At 47.9% G+C, this 18,939-nt stretch overlaps 1 protein-coding gene across 4 annotated transcripts in view; it reads left to right on the top strand.

Annotated features, from left to right (window-relative positions):
* The window catches only part of CERS4 (ceramide synthase 4), a 32,579-nt gene extending 16,118 nt beyond the window's left edge, over positions 1-16,461 (top strand). For all 4 annotated transcript variants that reach the window (XM_026722493.2, XM_087922575.1, XM_087922576.1 and 1 more), the window contains 8 exons: positions 4,211-4,329; positions 4,686-4,743; positions 5,061-5,111; positions 6,574-6,666; positions 9,508-9,636; positions 11,831-11,937; positions 13,538-13,694; positions 15,781-16,461. In XM_026722493.2, the coding sequence (XP_026578278.2) occupies positions 4,211-4,329; positions 4,686-4,743; positions 5,061-5,111; positions 6,574-6,666; positions 9,508-9,636; positions 11,831-11,937; positions 13,538-13,694; positions 15,781-15,963 (897 nt within the window). In that variant the 3' untranslated portion in view covers positions 15,964-16,461. The remainder of the gene's footprint in view (positions 1-4,210; positions 4,330-4,685; positions 4,744-5,060; positions 5,112-6,573; positions 6,667-9,507; positions 9,637-11,830; positions 11,938-13,537; positions 13,695-15,780) is intronic.
* Positions 16,462-18,939: the final 2,478 nt, after the last annotated feature.

An 18,939-nucleotide genomic window follows, 5' to 3' on the forward strand; every position in this document is an offset into this window, starting at 1 on the left:
ATCTTGTGATGACCCAAAGGGGCATGGCAGAAAAGCAACGAAGTCACAAAAATAGGTAAAGTCCCTTTAACACCTACAACTCGGCTCCCAATGTCCAGTTATCCTCGGCTGGAGATCAGACTCTTCCAAAAACAGTCTACAAAGGGAGGAAATGCGGTCCGAACTCAAAGTACAGATAAATTAGAAATTTTAAAAAAACCAACACAAACCACGCTGAAGTAATTAACACGACAGGCCAGGATAATAAATTGCAGACTTCCAAAAGATAACGAAGCACATCACAGTTGGGAGGACGCCAAAACCCAGATAAGCCTCGACAAAGATAACCATGCTTTGCTTCCAGCAAGGTGCTGTGTGCAAACACCCTTCTTGTATCCTGTTCCCTCAGCTGCAACTAATGAAAGGGATCAGGGCCTGTTCCTCTCCCATAAGCCATGTTGCTCCCTTCTCCATTCCTCCCTGCATGCCCTAGGATGAAGAGGGGGTGGCCCTGGGTCTTCCTCTGAATGCCCAGCCAGACTGTGCCCTTCCCCCGTTTCCTCCGGAGCCACACTCCCACTCCCTGTCAGCTCCCTTCGGAGTCAGACTCCAACAAGGGCATGACAGATCTGGCCTTGGATAAAATGCTCCTGTTTTTCAGGGGCTTTGTAAAGTAGCACTTAAAAATCTGACCATACTTAGTCCACGATAGGAGACCATGAGTGGATCGAAAGGCTAAAGACTAGTGAGTCTATGGAGATTCTCAGCCATCCAAGTCGTGGTTGTCCCAAAGGAGCTTTTTCAAGGAGCTTTTTCCCTCCCATTCATTTTCTCTCTCTCTCTCTCTCTCATTTTCTCTCATTCTCTTTCATTCTCTCCATCATTCTCTCAATCTCATTTTTTCTCAATCTCTTTCAATCTCTCTCATTCTTTCTCTCTTTCTCTTCTTTCTCTCATTCTGGCTTTCATTCTCTCTTTCATTCTCTCAATCTCATTTTCTCTCAAGCTCTTTAATCTCTCTCATTCTCTCTCAATTTCTCTTTCTCTCAATCCTCATTCTCTCAATCTCATTTTCTCTCAATCTCTCTCATTCTCTCAATCCTCTTTCTCTCTCTTTCTCTCTTTCATTCTCTCAATCTCATTTTCTCTCACTCTCTCATTCTCTCACAATCTCTCTCCGTCTCTCATTCTCTCAATCCTCTTTCTCTCTCTCTCTCTTTCTCTCTCATTCTCTCTCTCATTCTGGCTTTCATTCTCTCTCTCTCTCTTTCATTCTCTCAATCTTGTGTTCTCTCAAGCTCTTTAATCTCTCTCATTCTCTCTCAATTTCTCATTCTCTCTCAATCTCTCTTTCTCAGTCTGATTCTCTCTCCGTCTCTCATTCTCTCAATCCTCATTCTCTCAATCTCATTTTCTCTCAATCTCTCTCATTCTCTCAATCCTCTTTCTCTCTCTCTCTCATTCTCTCTCTCATTCTGGCTTTCCTCTCTCTCTCTCTTTCATTCTCTCAATCTCATTTTCTCTCAAGCTCTTTAATCTCTCTCATTCTCTCTCAATTTCTTTCTCTCAATCCTCATTCTCTCAATCTCATTTTCTCTCAATCTCTCTCATTCTCTCATTCTCTCAATCCTGTTTCTCTCTCTCTCTCTCTCTCTCCCTCATTCTCTCTCTCATTCTGGCTTTCATTCTCTCTCTCTCTCTCTCTCTCATTCTCTCTCTCATTCTGGCTTTCATTCTCTCTCTCTCTTTCATTCTCTCAATCTCATTTTCTCTCAATCTCTCTCATTCTCTCTCAATCTCTCTCCGTCTCTCATTCTCTCAATCCTCTTTCTCTCTCTCTCTCTCATTCTCTCTCTCATTCTGGCTTTCATTCTCTCTCTCTCTCTCTTTCATTCTCTCAATCTCGTTTTCTCTCAAGCTCTTTAATCTCTCTCATTCTCTCTCAATTTCTCATTCTCTCTCAATCTCTCTTTCTCAGTCTGATTCTCTCTCCGTCTCTCATTCTCTCAATCCTCATTCTCTCAATCTCATTTTCTCTCAATCTCTCTCATTCTCTCTCAATCTCTCTCATTCTCTCAATCCTCTTTCTCTCTCTCTCTCATTCTGGCTTTCATTCTCTCTCTCTCTTTCATTCTCTCAATCTCATTTTCTCTCAAGCTCTTTAATCTCTCTCATTCTCTCTCAATTTCTCTTTCTCTCAATCCTCATTCTCTCAATCCTCATTCTCTCAATGTCATTTTCTCTCAATCTCTCTCATTCTCTCTCATTCTCTCTCAATTTCTCATTCTGTCTCAATCTCTCTTTCTGTCTCATTCTCTCTCCGTCTCTCATTCTCTCAATCCTCTTTCTCTCTCTCTCTCTTTCTCTCTCATTATCTCTCTCATTCTGGCTTTCATTCTCTCTCTCTCTCTTTCATTCTCTCAATCTTGTGTTCTCTCAAGCTCTTTAATCTCTCTCATTCTCTCTCAATTTCTCATTCTCTCTCAATCTCTCTTTCTCAGTCTGATTCTCTCTCCGTCTCTCCTTCTCTCAATCCTCATTCTCTCAATCTCATTTTCTCTCAATCTCTCTCATTCTCTCTCAATCTCTCTCATTCTCTCTCAATCTCTCTCATTCTCTCAATCCTCTTTCTCTCTCTCTCTCATTCTGGCTTTCATTCTCTCTCTCTCTCTTTCATTCTCTCAATCTCATTTTCTCTCAAGCTCTTTAATCTCTCTCATTCTCTCTCAATTTCTCTTTCTCTCAATCCTCATTCTCTCAATCCTCATTCTCTCAATGTCATTTTCTCTCAATCTCTCTCATTCTCTCTCATTCTCTCTCAATTTCTCTTTCTGTCTCAATCTCTCTTTCTGTCTCATTCTCTCTCCGTCTCTCATTCTCTCAATCCACTTTCTCTCTCTCTCTCTCTCTCTCTTCATTCTCTCAATCTCATTTTCTCTCATTCTCTCTCAATCTCTCTCCGTCTCTCATTCTCTCAATCCTCTTTCTCTCTCTCTCTCTCTCTCATTCTCTCTCTCTCATTCTGGCTTTCATTCTCTCTCTCTCTCTTTCATTCTCTCAATCTTGTGTTCTCTCAAGCTCTTTAATCTCTCTCATTCTCTCTCAATTTCTCATTCTCTCTCAATCTCTCTTTCTCAGTCTGATTCTCTCTCCGTCTCTCATTCTCTCAATCCTCATTCTCTCAATCTCATTTTCTCTCAATCTCTCTCATTCTCTCTCAGTCTCTCTCATTCTCTCAATCCTCTTTCTCTCTCTCTCTCATTCTGGCTTTCATTCTCTCTCTCTCTCTTTCATTCTCTCAATCTCATTTTCTCTCAAGCTCTTTAATCTCTCTCATTCTCTCTCAATTTCTCTTTCTCTCAATCCTCATTCTCTCAATGTCATTTTCTCTCAATCTCTCTCATTCTCTCATTCTCTCAATCCTCTTTCTCTCTCTCTCTCTCTCTCATTCTCTCTCTCATTCTGGCTTTCATTCTCTCTCTCTCTCTCTCTCTCTCTCATTCTCTCTCTCATTCTGGCTTTCATTCTCTCTCTCTCTTTCATTCTCTCAATCTCATTTTCTCTCAATCTCTCTCATTCTCTCTCAATCTCTCTCCATCTCTCATTCTCTCAATCCTCTTTCTCTCTCTCTCTCTCTCTCATTCTCTCTCTCATTCTGGCTTTCATTCTCTCTCTCTCTCTTTCATTCTCTCAATCTTGTGTTCTCTCAAGCTCTTTAATCTCTCTCATTCTCTCTCAATTTCTCATTCTCTCTCAATCTCTCTTTCTCAGTCTGATTCTCTCTCCGTCTCTCATTCTCTCAATCCTCATTCTCTCAATCTCATTTTCTCTCAATCTCTCTCATTCTCTCTCAGTCTCTCTCATTCTCTCAATCCTCTTTCTCTCTCTCTCTCATTCTGGCTTTCATTCTCTCTCTCTCTCTTTCATTCTCTCAATCTCATTTTCTCTCAAGCTCTTTAATCTCTCTCATTCTCTCTCAATTTCTCTTTCTCTCAATCCTCATTCTCTCAATGTCATTTTCTCTCAATCTCTCTCATTCTCTCTCAATCTCTCTCATTCTCTCATTCTCTCTCATTCTCTCTCTCTCTCCCTCATTCTCTCTCCCCCATTAAAACCATTAAAAAAATTGGAGCCTATTGTGGTCTCGAATTGTGTTGGACTTTGGGCTTCCAGTGGTCTTGGACTTTGGCTGGGATGCTTTTCTTACCTATTTCTGCTTCCTGTCTTCCAGGAAGACCTCAGCACCTTAGCCAAGCAGTGCAACCTGCAACCAAGACAGGTAGAGAGGTGGTTCCGATACAGGCTGAATCAGGACCGGCCCAGCTTGACCAAGAAGTTCTGTGAAACCAGGTGAGTGGGGGTTACAGGGAAGAGGAGGAGGAGGAAGAGGAAGACCGTAGGGTCCTTGGGGTTCTCTGAGCTTGGTAGGGTTTTTTTTTGCAGACATTTCATTACCAAACTAGGTAACCTCATCTGTGCTAGAAGAAGTAAGGGGGTTGCAGGGAGGAGGAGGTCTGGATCCTTGGGGCTCCCTGAGCGTGACTATTTTCTTGTGGACCTTTCATTACCCAGCTAGGTGACATCATCAGGGTTAGTAAGGAATCTTTATATTCCCTTACAACTCCAGACTCCTTGAATCTTCCATCTGGCTGTCCAATGTGCCCTGATGGGTTTTTAAATTTAAGTTTTATTTTATTGTTTTCCAGCTGGAGAGCCACCTACTACGCCGCTTCCTTCTGCACGGCGCTGGCCATCCTTTACGACGTGAGTTCCAACTTTACTGGTTTGTTGGCCAAAACAACAACCACAACCCAACCCTCCATCACTGTGTAATACAGCCGGGGACCTTCTCATTCCCCGATATCGATTATTCCTCTTTTGGATGAGAAAAACATGGGGAATTGCAGAACGGGGGAATTGCAGCTCTGTTGGTTTTTTTCAACCTGTTTCAAATAACCTTAGCGACGGCAGTGGCCTTGTGGCCTCCTTTCCCTTCCTTCCTCCCCTTCAGAGGCAGCTCCAGAGAAAGGAGGGTGGGCTGGGTGTGACGGGATTCCTAACAAAACGTTGTCTCCTTGCAGAAGCCCTGGTTGTGGGATCTCCGCGAATGTTGGGTTGGGTACCCCCAGCAGGTAAGGAGTCAGGAGACATTGGAACCAGGGGTGGTATTCAAAAAAAATTTTTTTTAACTACCAGTTCTGTGGGCGTGGCTTGGTGGGTGTGACTTGGTGGGCATGACATGGCTTGGCGGGTATGACTTGGTGGGCGTGGCGGGGGAAGAATATTGCAAAATTCCCATTCCCACCTCACTGCACTAACCTGCTTTACAGCCCCGTTCTCCTGTGCAGGGCAACGAAAGAAGGACCCAGCCAATCAACTGGGACTCGGGAGGCAGTGGGTTGGTGGGGCCAGTCAGAGGCGGGATTTGCCGGTTCTCTGAACGACTCAAAATTTACGCTACCGGTTCTCCAGAACCGGTCAGAACCGGCTGAATCCCACCTCAGATTGGAACGAACATTTAGCAACCCCTTTTGCAGGAGACCTGCAATACAGATAGTCGTCGAATTACAATGCTTCACTTAGCGACCGTTTGAAGTTACAACGGCATCAGAAAAAATGACTTATGAGTTCGCACTTGTGACCGTTGTGGCATTGCTCATGGTCACGGGATCAAAATTCAGATGCTCTGCCCCGACTTGTATTTACGATGGTCGCGGTGCCCCGGGTGGTTGTGGAGGGGAGTGTCACGCAATTCCCGTTTGCGACTGTCTGACCAGCAAAGTACACGAAGTAAGGGATATTCGTTTTACAACCGGGTGACTAACTTAACGACTGCGTCGATTTGCTTAAACAACCCTGAACATCGTAAAAAGGGGGCAAATTCACGAAGAACTGTCTCGCTCAGCAACAGAGATTTGGGGCTCCATTGGGGTCGTAAGTGGAGGACTACCTGTCGCTGTAAGTTGAGGACTGCCTGTAGTAGAATGAAATGCTTTTTTAAAAAAAGATTAAAATTACCCTTAAAGGAAAAAGAAAAAGAAAATTGGGGTTCTATTGGGGTCCTAAGTTCGAGAACAACCTATTGTCAACTAAAAAAATACTTCTTTGGTCTTTTTAGTTGCCAGCAGAAAGGAAGTGGGGGAAAGCAGTGCATTCCTTAAATGCTTCAGATAATCGCTAGGCAGCCGAAGCTGTTGGCACTCAAGATTATTACTGGAGAGCATGATTGATGACTCTTGGCTATGGATGTGTCCCATTGGAGAATATACATCCAAGGGGTGGAGGGAAGACCAGGGTCAAAGGTGAAATGAATGATGTGTCTTAGAGTCGGCTGCACCCAGGTAGCGCCGGCATGTTTGCTCCTAATAAATCAATTATTTTACTCTGAGAGATGCGGCTAGAGACTTATGATTTGAATGGGGGGTGGTTTGTCGGAGTCATGACACCTATATGATGAGAGCCGAGTTTGAAAAATGCTACCCTACTTTAGTGTTTTGTCGTGTGACAAACACAACTTCATTGTTGCTCTTGGGAGTTGGGATTGCACGGAGCAATTCCTCTCCCTTCCTCCTCTTCCCCCTTTGTGTGTTGCAGCCTCTCCAGACGAGCCTTTTGGGCTACTACCTCGTGCAGTTATCCTTCTACTGCTCCTTGCTCATCTCGCTGCCTTTTGATGTCAAACGGATGGTAGGTGGTCTCTGGCGCCAGAAACGCGGTTGGTCAGGAAACCCACCCACCCCTATTCAGATCCAAGGAGGAACACTGTTCCTCCTTTCAGGTTGATTCCCGCCCCCCTTGCGTATTTATGTATTTTGTTCAACACTGGTTGTCGTGACCGGCCCCTCCAGGAGTCGAATCAGAGGAGGAGGAGGAGGACGCGTGGGGAATCAGGCTCAGTATCCCAGGGGGAAGAGGGAAAGGAGCTGACAGAGAGAGAGAGGAAGGTGGAACCTGGGCCATCAGCCCTCCGATGGAGAGTCCACAGCCCCCAGGTCTGGAGGTGGCTGATGAGGAAGAGGAGGAACAGCTGGGTCCAGTGCCTGACGCACAGATGCGCAGAAGGCAGGGGAGAGGAGAGCAGTGGAAATCTATGGGCTGGTTCTTGGGATGGAAAAGCCACTGCTGCTAGCGAAGCCCCACCCTGACTCTGGGGGATAAAAGGAGAGGAGAGCAGTGGAAATCTATGGGCCGGTCCTTGGGATGGAAGAGGCACTGCTGCTAGCGAAGCCCCACCCTGACTCTGGGGGATAAAAGGAGAGGAGAGCAGTGGAAATCTATGGGCCGGTTCTTGGGATGGAAGAGCCATGGCTGCTAGAGAAGCCCCACCCTGACTCTGGGGGATAAAAGGAGAGGAGAGCAGTGGAAATCTATGGGCCGGTCCTTGGGATGGAAGAGGAACTGCTGCTAGCGAAGCCCCACCCTGACTCTGGGGAATAAAAGGAGAGGAGAGCAGTGGAAATCTATGGGCCAGTCCTTGGGATGGAAGAGCCATGGCTGCTAGAGAAGCCCCACCCTGACTCTGGGGATAAAAGGAGAGGAGAGCAGTGGAAATCTATGGGCCAGTCCTTGGGATGGAAGAGCCATGGCTGCTAGAGAAGCCCCACCCTGACTCTGGGGAATAAAAGGAGAGGAGAGCAGTGGAAATCTATGGGCCGGTCCTTGGGATGGAAGAGCCATGGCTGCTAGAGAAGCCCCACCCTGACTCTGGGGGATAAAAGGAGAGGAGAGCAGTGGAAATCTATGGGCCAGTCCTTGGGATGGAAGAGCCATGGCTGCTAGCGAAGCCCCACCCTGACTCTGGGGGATAAAAGGAGAGGAGAGCAGGGGAAATCTATGGGCTGGTCTTTGGGACAGAAGAGCCATGGCTGCTAGCGAAGCCCCACCCTGACTCTGGGGGATAAAAGGAGAGGGGAGCAGTGGAAATCTATGGGCCAGTCCTTGGGATGGAAGAGCCATGGCTGCTAGCGAAGCCCCACCCTGACTCTGGGGGATAAAAGGAGAGGAGAGCAGGGGAAATCTATGGGCTGGTCTTTGGGACAGAAGAGCCAGCGCTGCTAGCTAAGCCCTGCCTGAGCTCTAGGGATAAAAGGCACGGGGCAGAGTCGAATAGGTGTGGCAAACAACTATTTGTCTCCCTGCCGGCCAGCCACTGATAGTCCGAACTTCTGAATCGTGTCTGGAACTCTATCGGAATTCTTTCTGGGAATCTGTGGTGCTGAGTGTTGGGTGCGCCTTTGGAGCGTGTGGATGTGTGTGTCTCCCCACTGCTGAGAAAAGAGTGGGCACATCTTCTAGGAGTGTTACGAGTGTGGAGAGAGAGAGAGAGAGAGAAAGAGAGACTGATGGGGTGTTGGAGCCAATTTCTAAGTGCTTTCCACAGGCACTTAGAGGTTTTGTTAGCCTGCTGTGTGTGTGTGAGAGAGACCTTTTGCCAGGGTTGCTGGCTCTCCTAACAAAGGGGACGGGTAGAGAGCTTGTCATGTTTGTAAGCCGGGTCAGAACACTGATGCTCGTCTCATCAATACGACTCGGGCCAGCTGATTTTAAAACTACACAATCAATCGATCAAAAAGTTTTTAAAAAAACATGGATGCTAATTTGGCATCTGTACAGGTGCAATGCATCTATATAGTACTAAAAGCTTGCTACGATCTTTAAGGAGGCAAAATAATGCGCTGCAGGGCTGCCATTTTTGAACCAGGGTACCTCAAAATGAACTAACTTACAGAATGTGCCCCAAATCCAGGACCCGGGACTGACGAGGGGATGAAATTAGGGAAAGTGGGGATCGCTTCACTGCTACTGGCTGCTGCCGCCAGTCACATGAACTTCATTCGTAATGTTCTGTGACAGTTTCCCAGGCAGTCTTGCAATCCCTTGCTACCTCCCCGACTCAGCAGAAGCCTCTTCTCTGCCTGCTGGGAAGGGAAGGGAGGGATAAGGGGAAGGGATGGGAAGAGATGAAGGGAAGGGATGAGGGAAAGGGAATGGAAGAGATCAAAGGGAAGGGGGGATGAGGGGAAGGGAAAGGGAGGGGAGGAGAGGGATGAGGGGAAGGAAGGGAAGAGATGAAGGGGAGGGGAGGGAAGAGATAAGGGGGAGGGGAGGGAAGAAATAAGGGGAAGGGATGGGAAGAGATGAAGGGATGAGGGGAAGGGAAAGGGAGGGGAGGAGAGGGATGAGGAGAAAGGATGGGAAGAGATGAAGGGAAGGGGGGAAGGGAGGGGAGGGATGAGAGGAATAGACGGGAAAAGATGAAGGGAAGGGGATGGGAAAGATTTCCAGTGCTCCTTGTCAGATTTCAACAAGAGACTCAGGGGTGAAGCTGGCAGGAAACTGTTCCCCTTTTTGTACCACCCTGGGTCATTCTTGTTCTCTGTTTAGGTAAGGAAATTCCTTGAACGGTGATTCATTGGGTCACGGGCCATCTAGTTCCTCTCTAAACCCCTTCCCCAGGATGACGGGGTTTTCGGCCTCCACGAAGCAGCGTCAAAATGCCCCCAGTTCAGTCCTCTCCTCTCCCTGCAGGACCTTCATGAGCAGATCATCCACCACCTGGTCACTATCTTCCTCATCGGCTTCTCTTTCTGCTTAAATTTCATCCGTATCGGTTCACTCGTCATGTTCCTGCACGACATTTCCGATTGTCTCTTGGAGGTAACGTGATCCTTACCGGAATCAGAGGATATTCATTCCTCTGATAATTTGTAACTGGCTGACAAGCTGTACTCATCGAGTAGTCCTTAATGGTATTACACTACCCTCTTTCCCCCAAAATGGGACCTCCCCTGAAAGTAAGTCCTAGCTTGATTTTTACACTTGCACCCAATATAAGCCCTACCCCCAAATAAGCCCTAATTAAGATCCTACCCACTCCAGAGTGGATGGATAAAAATTAAGCTGGTGGGGACGGGGTGGAGCTCTCTACTACTTACCTTTGGACAGTTGTGGTCTAGACTCGCACAGCCTGATACCTGCCTTGCCGGCCCATTTCTTCTGCAGCCGGCAAGGCTGGCAAGGCTTTCCTGAAGGCCTCTGTAGCTGATAACAAAGCTCTGGATCAATCCAGAGCTCTCTTATTGGCTGAAGAGGCCTTCAGGTAAGTCTTGCTGGCCATAGAATAAGAATTTCCTGAAGGCCTTAGACAGTGAAAAGGAAGCCAGGGACGATGCACACAAGTGAGGTGCGTCAGTGGATTACATCCCCTGAAAAAAAGACCTAGTATCTTTTTTGGTGGCAAAAAATAAATATGACAGGGACTTATTTGGGGGGAAACACGGTACATGATACTATTACTTGGTACTACATGTAGTCCCTAATATTACTCTTACATCTATATGGAGGGAAGGAAAGCAATTAGGTTCTAGACAGTTCCATCTTAGGCCCAGGACTCTTCAAATATCTTCATAAATGACCATACTTTAATAATAAATTAAATAATACTATACATTTATATAATAAGTATAGTAATAATTATAATCATAATTAATTTATAAAGATTTATCTTCATAAGTGAGCAATCAACCAGGATGGAACAGGAGTTGCCTTCGGAAGTTGTGGGAGCTTCCATCACTAGAAGCTTCCAAGAAGAGACTGGACTGTCATCGGTCAGAAATGGTGTAGGGTCTCCTGCTTGGGCAGAGGGGGGCATTGGACTACAAGATCCAGTGGTGTGATTCTACTGGTTTGGCCTGGTTCAGATGAACCGGTAGTAAAAAAGACGCGACCATTCGGCCAAATCAGTAGTAAATAAAGCTATTGGTTCACCGAAACTGGTATTTCTTTTCTTTTTTTTTCTCCCAACCATCAGCCATTTTCCTACGATCAGCTGTGCTGGGATCCCCGCTCCACCTGTGACCCACTTTTTGCTTTCCTGGGCCTCAGGGAAACCACTTGGGAGCAAAAAATGGTTCTCCCAGGTACCTTCCCTGAGGCCCAGGAGGCAAAAAAAAAAAAAAAAAGGACCATGGGATGTGTGGTGGTGCCCAAAACAAGCCACACCTACCCAGCCACATGGCCACGCCCACCTAGCCACTTACACCTAGCCACACCCACAGAACTGGTAGTAAAAATATTTGCATCCCACCCCTGACAACTCTGTTCATCGGTGAAAAACCTGTTCATTGGAGGGGAACTCCTCAAATTTGCAGATGACACTAATCTGGCAGGAATCACCTCAGAAGACAAGCTCAGGATCCATTGTTGACCCATTCAACAATGGGTCCTGTCCAACAAAATGAAATTTAATGGGGAGAAAAGCAAAGTTTTACACCTGGGCAGGAAAAAGCCAAAGGGACAAATACAGTTCAGGTGAAACCAGGTTCAAAAAGAGGAACTGAGAAAAGGACCTTGGGAGTCCGAGTGGACGATCCCTTCGACACGAGCCAGCCGTGTGTGGCGGCAGCAGCCCAAAAAAGCTAATGCAATCCTGGGTTGTACAAACAGACATAAAATCACATGAAGTTTTAGTACGGCTTTATAAAGCCTTAGTAAAACCCCAGCTGGAATCCTGCATCTAGTTTTGGTCGCTACATTACAAAAAAGATATTGAGGGTTTGGGGTTTTTTTTTTGTACTACTGTGACCAAAATTGGTTGCAATATTCCAGATGTTCCTAGGTTTTTCTTGCAAGCTAATCCATCTTCATGTTTCTCCCTGACGTTTTCCTCAAACTACAATTAAAAAAAAAAAAAACACCTTTTCTGGGAGGGAAGAAACTAGGCGCTGCAGTTGAGACCCTGAGAAAATGGCCACCGTCTCCTGAACACCCGGAAGCATTTGTCACAAAAAGGAACCGCGGCCCTTCAAAACAATTTCCGCTCCTGTTTTTTGTCTTCTCGTTTTCTCCGCAGGTCGCCAAGATGTTTACTTACCTGAAGTGGCAGAAAACCTGCGATGCCCTTTTTGTCACTTTCTCGGTGGCATTTCTGGTCACTCGCCTGGGGATTTTTCCTTGCAAGTACGTTTCGGGGATCCACGCAAAAAAGGCTTTGATGGCAAAAATTGGGCCGCCGTTGTGAGTTTTTTTTTTTTGACATCTCTCCCATCTCAGGACTCACCAGTTTAGCCTTGCTATATTCAAATGCCTATTTGAACCAGCATGTAAGCCCAACGGTCCACGATCATTGGCTCGTGGCCCATTTGGAACCCGGCTGCAGAAATAGTGGGTGAGCATGTGTTTGCGCGCGCAGCTCCATTTGTGTCAGCGGCGGGTGCGAGTTGCGTGTACATGGAGTTGCATGCGCGCATGTTTCACCGCTTTGGGGAAAACCCTAATTAGGAGCATAAGGTAAAAGGTTCCCCTTGCACATACATGCTAGTCATTTCTGACTCTAAGGGGCTGTGCTCATCTCCGTTACAAAGCTAAAGAGCTAGCTCTGTCCGAAGACATTTCTGTGGGGTCATGTAGCTGGCACGATTCAACACCTTCAAAAGCGCACGGAACGCTGTTCTCTTCCCACCAAAGTAGTCCCTGTTTTTCTACTTGCATTTTAAACATGCTTTCTAATGGCTAAATTGGTAGAACCTGGGACGAGTCACGGGAGCTCGCTCCATGACGCGGCGCTAGGGATTCGAACCGCCCAACTGCCGACCTTTCTGATCGACAAGCTCAGCGTCTTAACCACTGAGTCACTGCGTCCCAATTAGGAGCATAGCTGCAGTTAATAACAATTGAACCGATAACACGGCACAAAAAGTCTCACTTTAGGACTCAGGGATTTATTAGAATTTAAAGCGTAGCAAACATAAACCACTTATCGCATTTTTCGGACTATAAGACAAACTCCCCCCACCCCACAAAAAGCGGATGGAAATGTCTGTGCGCCTTATAAAGCGAATGTTGTCGAGGTCCCACCTACCTGCTGACTCCCACCCTTTGGCCTCTGCAATTTGCCTCCTTGCAGCAAACAGCAAATAGACTAGTCAGTTTCAGGACAGCCTGATTTATCATACACAACTGATTGGCAGTTGGATTGGTCTTCTGGAATACCAACGATCAGCTGTTCCAGGCTGCAGAGATTGTCGCCGCTGCCATCTATCGCCGCTTTTGCATATCCCATTTTCGGCTTCCACACGTCCCGTTTTTTGACCCGTTCCAGGTGGCGGGGATTACTGCCTGGAACGGGCCAAAAATGGGACACATGGAGGCTGAAAATGGGGTGCGTAGAAGCCAAAAACAGGATGCACGGAGACCGAAAATGGGGCGCACGGAGGCGGCGATAGTTGGCAGTGGTGATGAGCAGCAGTAGCGCCTATGGGCAGCAGCGATCTCTGCAGCCTGGAACAGCTGATCGTTGGTATTCCGGGAGGCAGGTCTGCTTGTGATGTGCAGATCTGGGATCCCCAATTTAAGAAATGTTCGAAGCATCTTAGAGGCCTTTAGCCCAGGTAGGGTGTCTGTTCTTCTGTAGTAAGATACTTCAACGTCAGTGTTGTCATTCAGATCACCTTGTTTTTTCAAGCCCTAGTAGACAACCCGAATTCCTTACTGCATGGATTATACCAGTCTTAAAAAGTATGAGTAACTTTTTTTTCTCTCTTTCTTTCCTCCATGGAAGAATTCTCCACAACACATATTATTATTCCATGGAAATCTACCAGCCTTTTTTCGGCTACTACTTCTTCAACGCCCTCTTGATGGTACTTCAACTCCTCCACATCTTCTGGTCCTATCTGATCATTCGCATGGTTTATCGATTCCTGATCTGTGGCATGGTGAGGGCAGAAATGGGCCATTTGGGGGAGGGGGTGCATGTTGGGGAGAAGGGAGAGGACCGCAAACTGCTCACACTCCACCGCAAACGCCAGTTGCATCAGGAAGGAAACCACTTCTTGCCCAATATTTACCTGGCTTGTAGAAAGAAAAACCCTACATAACTGAACCTGTTCCTGAATTGAATCGTTGTTTCCAGCCTTCGCAAAATGTGGGCTCATAAATTTTGCTATCAAAAAGGCATTGAGAAATGAAGCTGGCCACCTGAGGCCTTAATCGTGGGCGTGGGAAGGCTCGGCACGTCATGGGAACAGAATCATTCCCAGCACTTTTTCTAGGGCCGGGAGCCAGACAAAGGTTGCAAATGTCCAGCGGTTTGCAAGGAGTATAAATCCTTCCATTCCACACCATCCAGTCAGAGCTGAAGAAGCTTCTTGGAGGAGAAGCAAAAGGTCTTCAAAAAAAAAAACAAACTCCAGTTGCCTCCTGAAAAACCTTTGGGACTACTGTGACCCTGGATGGCTGAGAATCTGCATAGACACCCAGGCACAAACAGAGCAACGGGGTACATGCAGCACAATGCAGTGAGCCCTGTGCAGATCTGGACGTTGGGGAAACAAAACAGCCACTTCACAAGCGCATGGCACAATCTAGGGGAACAAACCCATCAGGACAGGATTCAGCAGTCCATCTGCATTTCAAAGACAGAGGCCTCACTTTTGAAGACAGAAAAGTCCACATTTTGGACAGAGAAGACCGCTGGCTTGAAAGAGGGGTCAAAGAGGCCATCAGTGTCAAAATTGAACAGGCCTCTCTCAACTGAGTGGGAGGGAATACGACATCCTCTATCTTCAGATTATAACATAGTCCTTTCAACAGTTCCAAGGCAGCTCCACATCATTTGCAGCCAGCCAGGGGGATCCCGGCACAGCTGATCATCGGAATAGCTGATAGTTGGGAGGAAAAAAAAACACAGTTTGGCTGAACTGGTAGCTGATTTTTTACTACAGGTTCAGCCAAATGGTAGCATTTTTTACTTCGCTAAGCAGACCATTGTAAATCGAGGACTATCCATAAAATGGATTCCAAAATGTACAATCCAGAGATCGGCCGTGGTCCAGTACTGTGGGTCTCGGAGCCAAAGCTTCAGGAGAAAGGCATGACCATGGTTAGGTGTTTTGAAGGTTCGGGGAGATGTCAGGGGTAACATGGAAGTTGTGATGACCCAAAGGGGCGTGGCACAAAGGCAACACAGTCAGATAATCAGTAGGAGTCCCTTTATTAGCTCCAACTTTGTTCCCAATGTCCAGGTTCCTTTTTGGGCTGGAGAAAAACTCTCCCAGGAACAGCCTTTGGCTGCAGAGAATCAAGTCCAAAACATGGTCAACAAAAACTGTAACTGTAAGTCCAATCAAGCCAAACTGAGGTAATTAGTCCGGCAGGGAAGGACCAAGAATTCCAGAATTCCATGGCAATAACTCAACACAGTTGGGAAGATGCCAGGAAGACAGATAAACCAAAGTCAACACAAGAGAAACTCATATTTGCTCCCAGCAGCTGCGGCACTCAGCATGCATCTCTTTTACTCTCATTCCCAGGTGTGGCTAATGAAGGGAATCAGGGCCCTTTCCTCCCCTGTAAGCCATGCAACCCACATTGCTCTCTTTTCCGTTCCTCCCTGCATGCTCTAGAATGAAGAGGTGGTCCTCTCACCTTGTTCTACCTCTCCCCTGCTCTGCTCAGCCAGACTTTGCCCTTCTCCAGTTTCCTCCACAGCCAACAGAGCCACACTCCCACTCCCTGTCAACTGTTCGGCTTCCTCCACCGAATCAGATTCGGACAGGGGCATGACAGAAGTCTTCTTAGACTTGCAGGAGGTTAAAGCTCCCGTGACCCCTTAAAACATGGGTAGCCTCTCGCCCTAGAGAGCCCTGGGCTTGTCTGAAGGCCACCAGAAGCCTGGTGTGTGGCCCTCAGGTTGAACAACAGTTGTGTATCCTTGATGGAAGAGGCCACCTCCATGTCCCCCAGCCCACCAAAGATTTCTGCCTTCCGGTGGTCTCTAGCCCCTCGGTTTCTCTTTTGCAGATGGAAAAGGACCTGCGGAGCCAATCAGAGGGCAGCGAGGATGAGGTGGGCCGCCGCGAGATGGAGCAGAAAAACGGCACCAAGGGTCCCCAGCCCAACCGCCAACCACCTGGAGTCACCCAGAGAGCGTTCGTACACACAAACGGGAATTCCTCCTCTGGCATTCCCACCCAAGCCAAATAGCCCCAGCCTGCTCCTCGTTGCTGCTCTGCCCCTCCCCAGCCCTCCCCTCTGACCTCCTAGACTTGGAAGCGGGTATCGCTCAAGCACACCAACCCCCCGCAACCCGACTCCCGCCCCAAAGTTGTGTGCCCAGTTCGGGCGCTCATTGCCTGATCGTCCAAGGACCCTCCCGAAGCTCAGGGGCAGCGAGTAGCCGACAAGCGTCTGCGGAAGACCGGGAGCGATCCTGGAAGGGTTCTCTCAGAGTGGGGGGAGGAGGGGGGGAGCGAGGAGGGGTATGGGTAGCCGAGCCCCGAGTAGGAGACGGTGATCTCCTGAGAGCCACGCCTTGAGCAAGGGGAGAACTATGGCGAGAAGATCCGCTTGGGGCATCAGCTTTCGAACGGGATGATTCACCATGCTCAATCCACCGTGGCCAATTCAATGTGGCCAACTCTCTGCAGGATAATCTAAGCTGTTCAATTTCATTCTTGAAAACAGTTAAAAGCATTATTTTAATTTTTGTTCTTCCCATTTCATTCTGTCCAGGGGTGGGATTCCAATTTCTTTTTTACTACCTGTTCTGTGGGCGTGGCTTGATGGGTGTGGGCGTGGCTCGGTGGGCGTGGCAGGGGAAGGATATACTGCAAAATCCCCCTTCCCTCCCCACCCCACCAACCTGCTTTCCAGCTCCGTTCTCCTGTGCAGGGCAACCAAAGAAGACCCAGCCGATCAGCCGGGTTACTCGATGGGAGGCAGAGAAGAGATGGGGTTGGCGGGGTCGGTCAGAGGTGGCATTGGCCGGGTCTCCAAACTACTCAAAGTTTCTGCTACTACTAGTTCTCCAGAACTGGTCAGAACTGGCTTGAAGACCACCTGTCATCCTGTCCCTCCTTTGGCATTTGTTCTTTAAAGATGTTATTCCGCCAGTTTTTCGATCTTAGTGTAACTCTTGTCCCGTGGCGAGTTGGCAGCTTGTATCATAAGAGGAGGCCAAAAGCCCCTGGTTTTTTGGGGGGGGGGGTGAGGAGGGAAGGAAGGCAGGAGGCAAGGGAAGAAGGGGGGTGATGTTTGGGGCGTCCCTGGGAAGGTCGACCTGGAGCAGGAAAAGTGGCTGTGGATGCACACAGCTGACCGGAGCCTGGAGGACGCATCTGAACTCGGTTCTATCGTGGGGGGCTCATATGCCACCTCCTGCCCAGGGGAGGGGAGACAGACCGCATCAATCAAGATGAAAGGTGGACTATTAATTCCCCCAATGGGCCACCTGGGGAAACTGAGACCGGACTCAATTCTGCTCAATGTCAACCTTAGCGCTTTGATCAAATCTGTACGTTCTCTGGTTTTGATTAGCGGCCGTTGGTAAGAATGCCTGTTAATGCCTTTATTTGCCTTTGAACAATCGACCAGCGGAACAGCTTGCCACCAGAGCTTGTGTGGCTACTCCAACACTGGAGATTCTCAAGGAGAGACTGGCCAGAACAGAATAGGGTCTCCTCTGAAACAGGGGGGGGAGGGTTGGACTAGAAGACCTCCGAGGGCCCTTCCAACCCTATCCTGCTCTGCTCCATCACTTTTAAGAAAAGACTGGAAGGCTATTGATCCGGGATGGAGTAGGGTCTCTTGCTTAAGTTGGGACTAGATGACCTCCAAGGTCCCTTCCAAGGCTGTGACTCTGCTCATTCTGTTATTTGATTTCTGGCTTCTGACTGACCTCAACGCCGGTCAGCGAGAGAGAGACAGAGAAACGCCCGGTGACAAGGACATTAAGAGAGACCACCCTTTTGTGTGCGAGGCTTATGGGATGGAATGGCAATAAAATGGGGTGGAAAACTACAAAAAAAATGTTTTCAGGAAGGCAGAGGAGATGTGGATGCCCCCCCCCCCCGCCTTATCCCCAGTCTGTGAGAAAATTCTGGTGCTCCACAGAGACATGTTTCCCTCCGCAAAAGCAATTAATCCAGGCTGTGCAGGAACACAAGGCTGCCCCGCACACATGGCCTGTGGGAGCACAAGGTTTGCGTCATTGCGAACAACACGAGGGAGTAAGGGGAAGCGGGAGGAACTTGCCCCACACGCCTGGCCTGGCCACCAGGCTGCTTCTTTCCGCTTCTTCCTTCTGCTTTTGTCTGCACGCAAGGAAAGCAGCCGAAGTCTTCCTTTCTCTCCCCCAAACTCCGCCAGAAATGAGTCTTTGGGACCCTGCAAGGCCTCCTGCTCCAAGAGGCTGCGCTGGTGCAACAAGTTTCATTTCTGGCGGAGTTTGGGGGAGTGAAAGAAAGACTTCTGCAGCTTCTGCTGCTTTCCTTGCACGAAGCCAAAAGTCTCTCCCTCTCTCTCATTCTTCCCCTGAGAACGGAGCTGGAGACGGTATCCTTGCAATCCCAAATAAAGAACGATCGATCAGTAGGAAAACGGGGAGGGGATTTTCCTGCAGACTTTTTTTTTGGGGGAGATTTTCCCAGAGTCTCTGGTCCGCGGGTTTTAAAATTATGAGTCTGTTGAGGTCTAAAAGTTTGGCGAGGCCTGAACTAGATGACCTCCAAAGCCCCTTCCAACTCTTGTTATTCTATGAGTCTGATGGCATGCTTGGCAGAGGAAGGCGATGGGGTTGTTGGCTTTTAAATTGTATTTTGAAAAGGCACTCAGCATTCCTTCCGGCAAATGGATGGCTAGGATAAAGTCTGTTTTATGAATAAATCATGACTAATAATAATCCAGTTCTGTGGAGAGATTTCAAAACAAACATCACCTCACGTTTTGGTTCTGGATCCACCAAGTTCTGGGAAGAAGACCTACCCCGCCAGGGAATTGAAAAGTTTGACCGCAGCGAGGACGGATAGAGGAAAGAAGATCCCTATTTGCAGGGATCCCTGTCGGTTGCCTGGAAATGCAGAAATAAGTCTCGCAAAAAATGCGAACCGAACCCTGATGGCGGTTCTCGAATGGCAACCACAATGGAGCCCCAAAATGTACAGAACTAGGTGAAATATTCAG

This window comes from Pseudonaja textilis, chromosome 1 (genome assembly GCF_049901715.1).
Source record: "Pseudonaja textilis isolate UNSWEBS1 chromosome 1, rPseTex1.2, whole genome shotgun sequence".
NCBI classification, from domain to species: domain Eukaryota; kingdom Metazoa; phylum Chordata; class Lepidosauria; order Squamata; family Elapidae; genus Pseudonaja; species Pseudonaja textilis.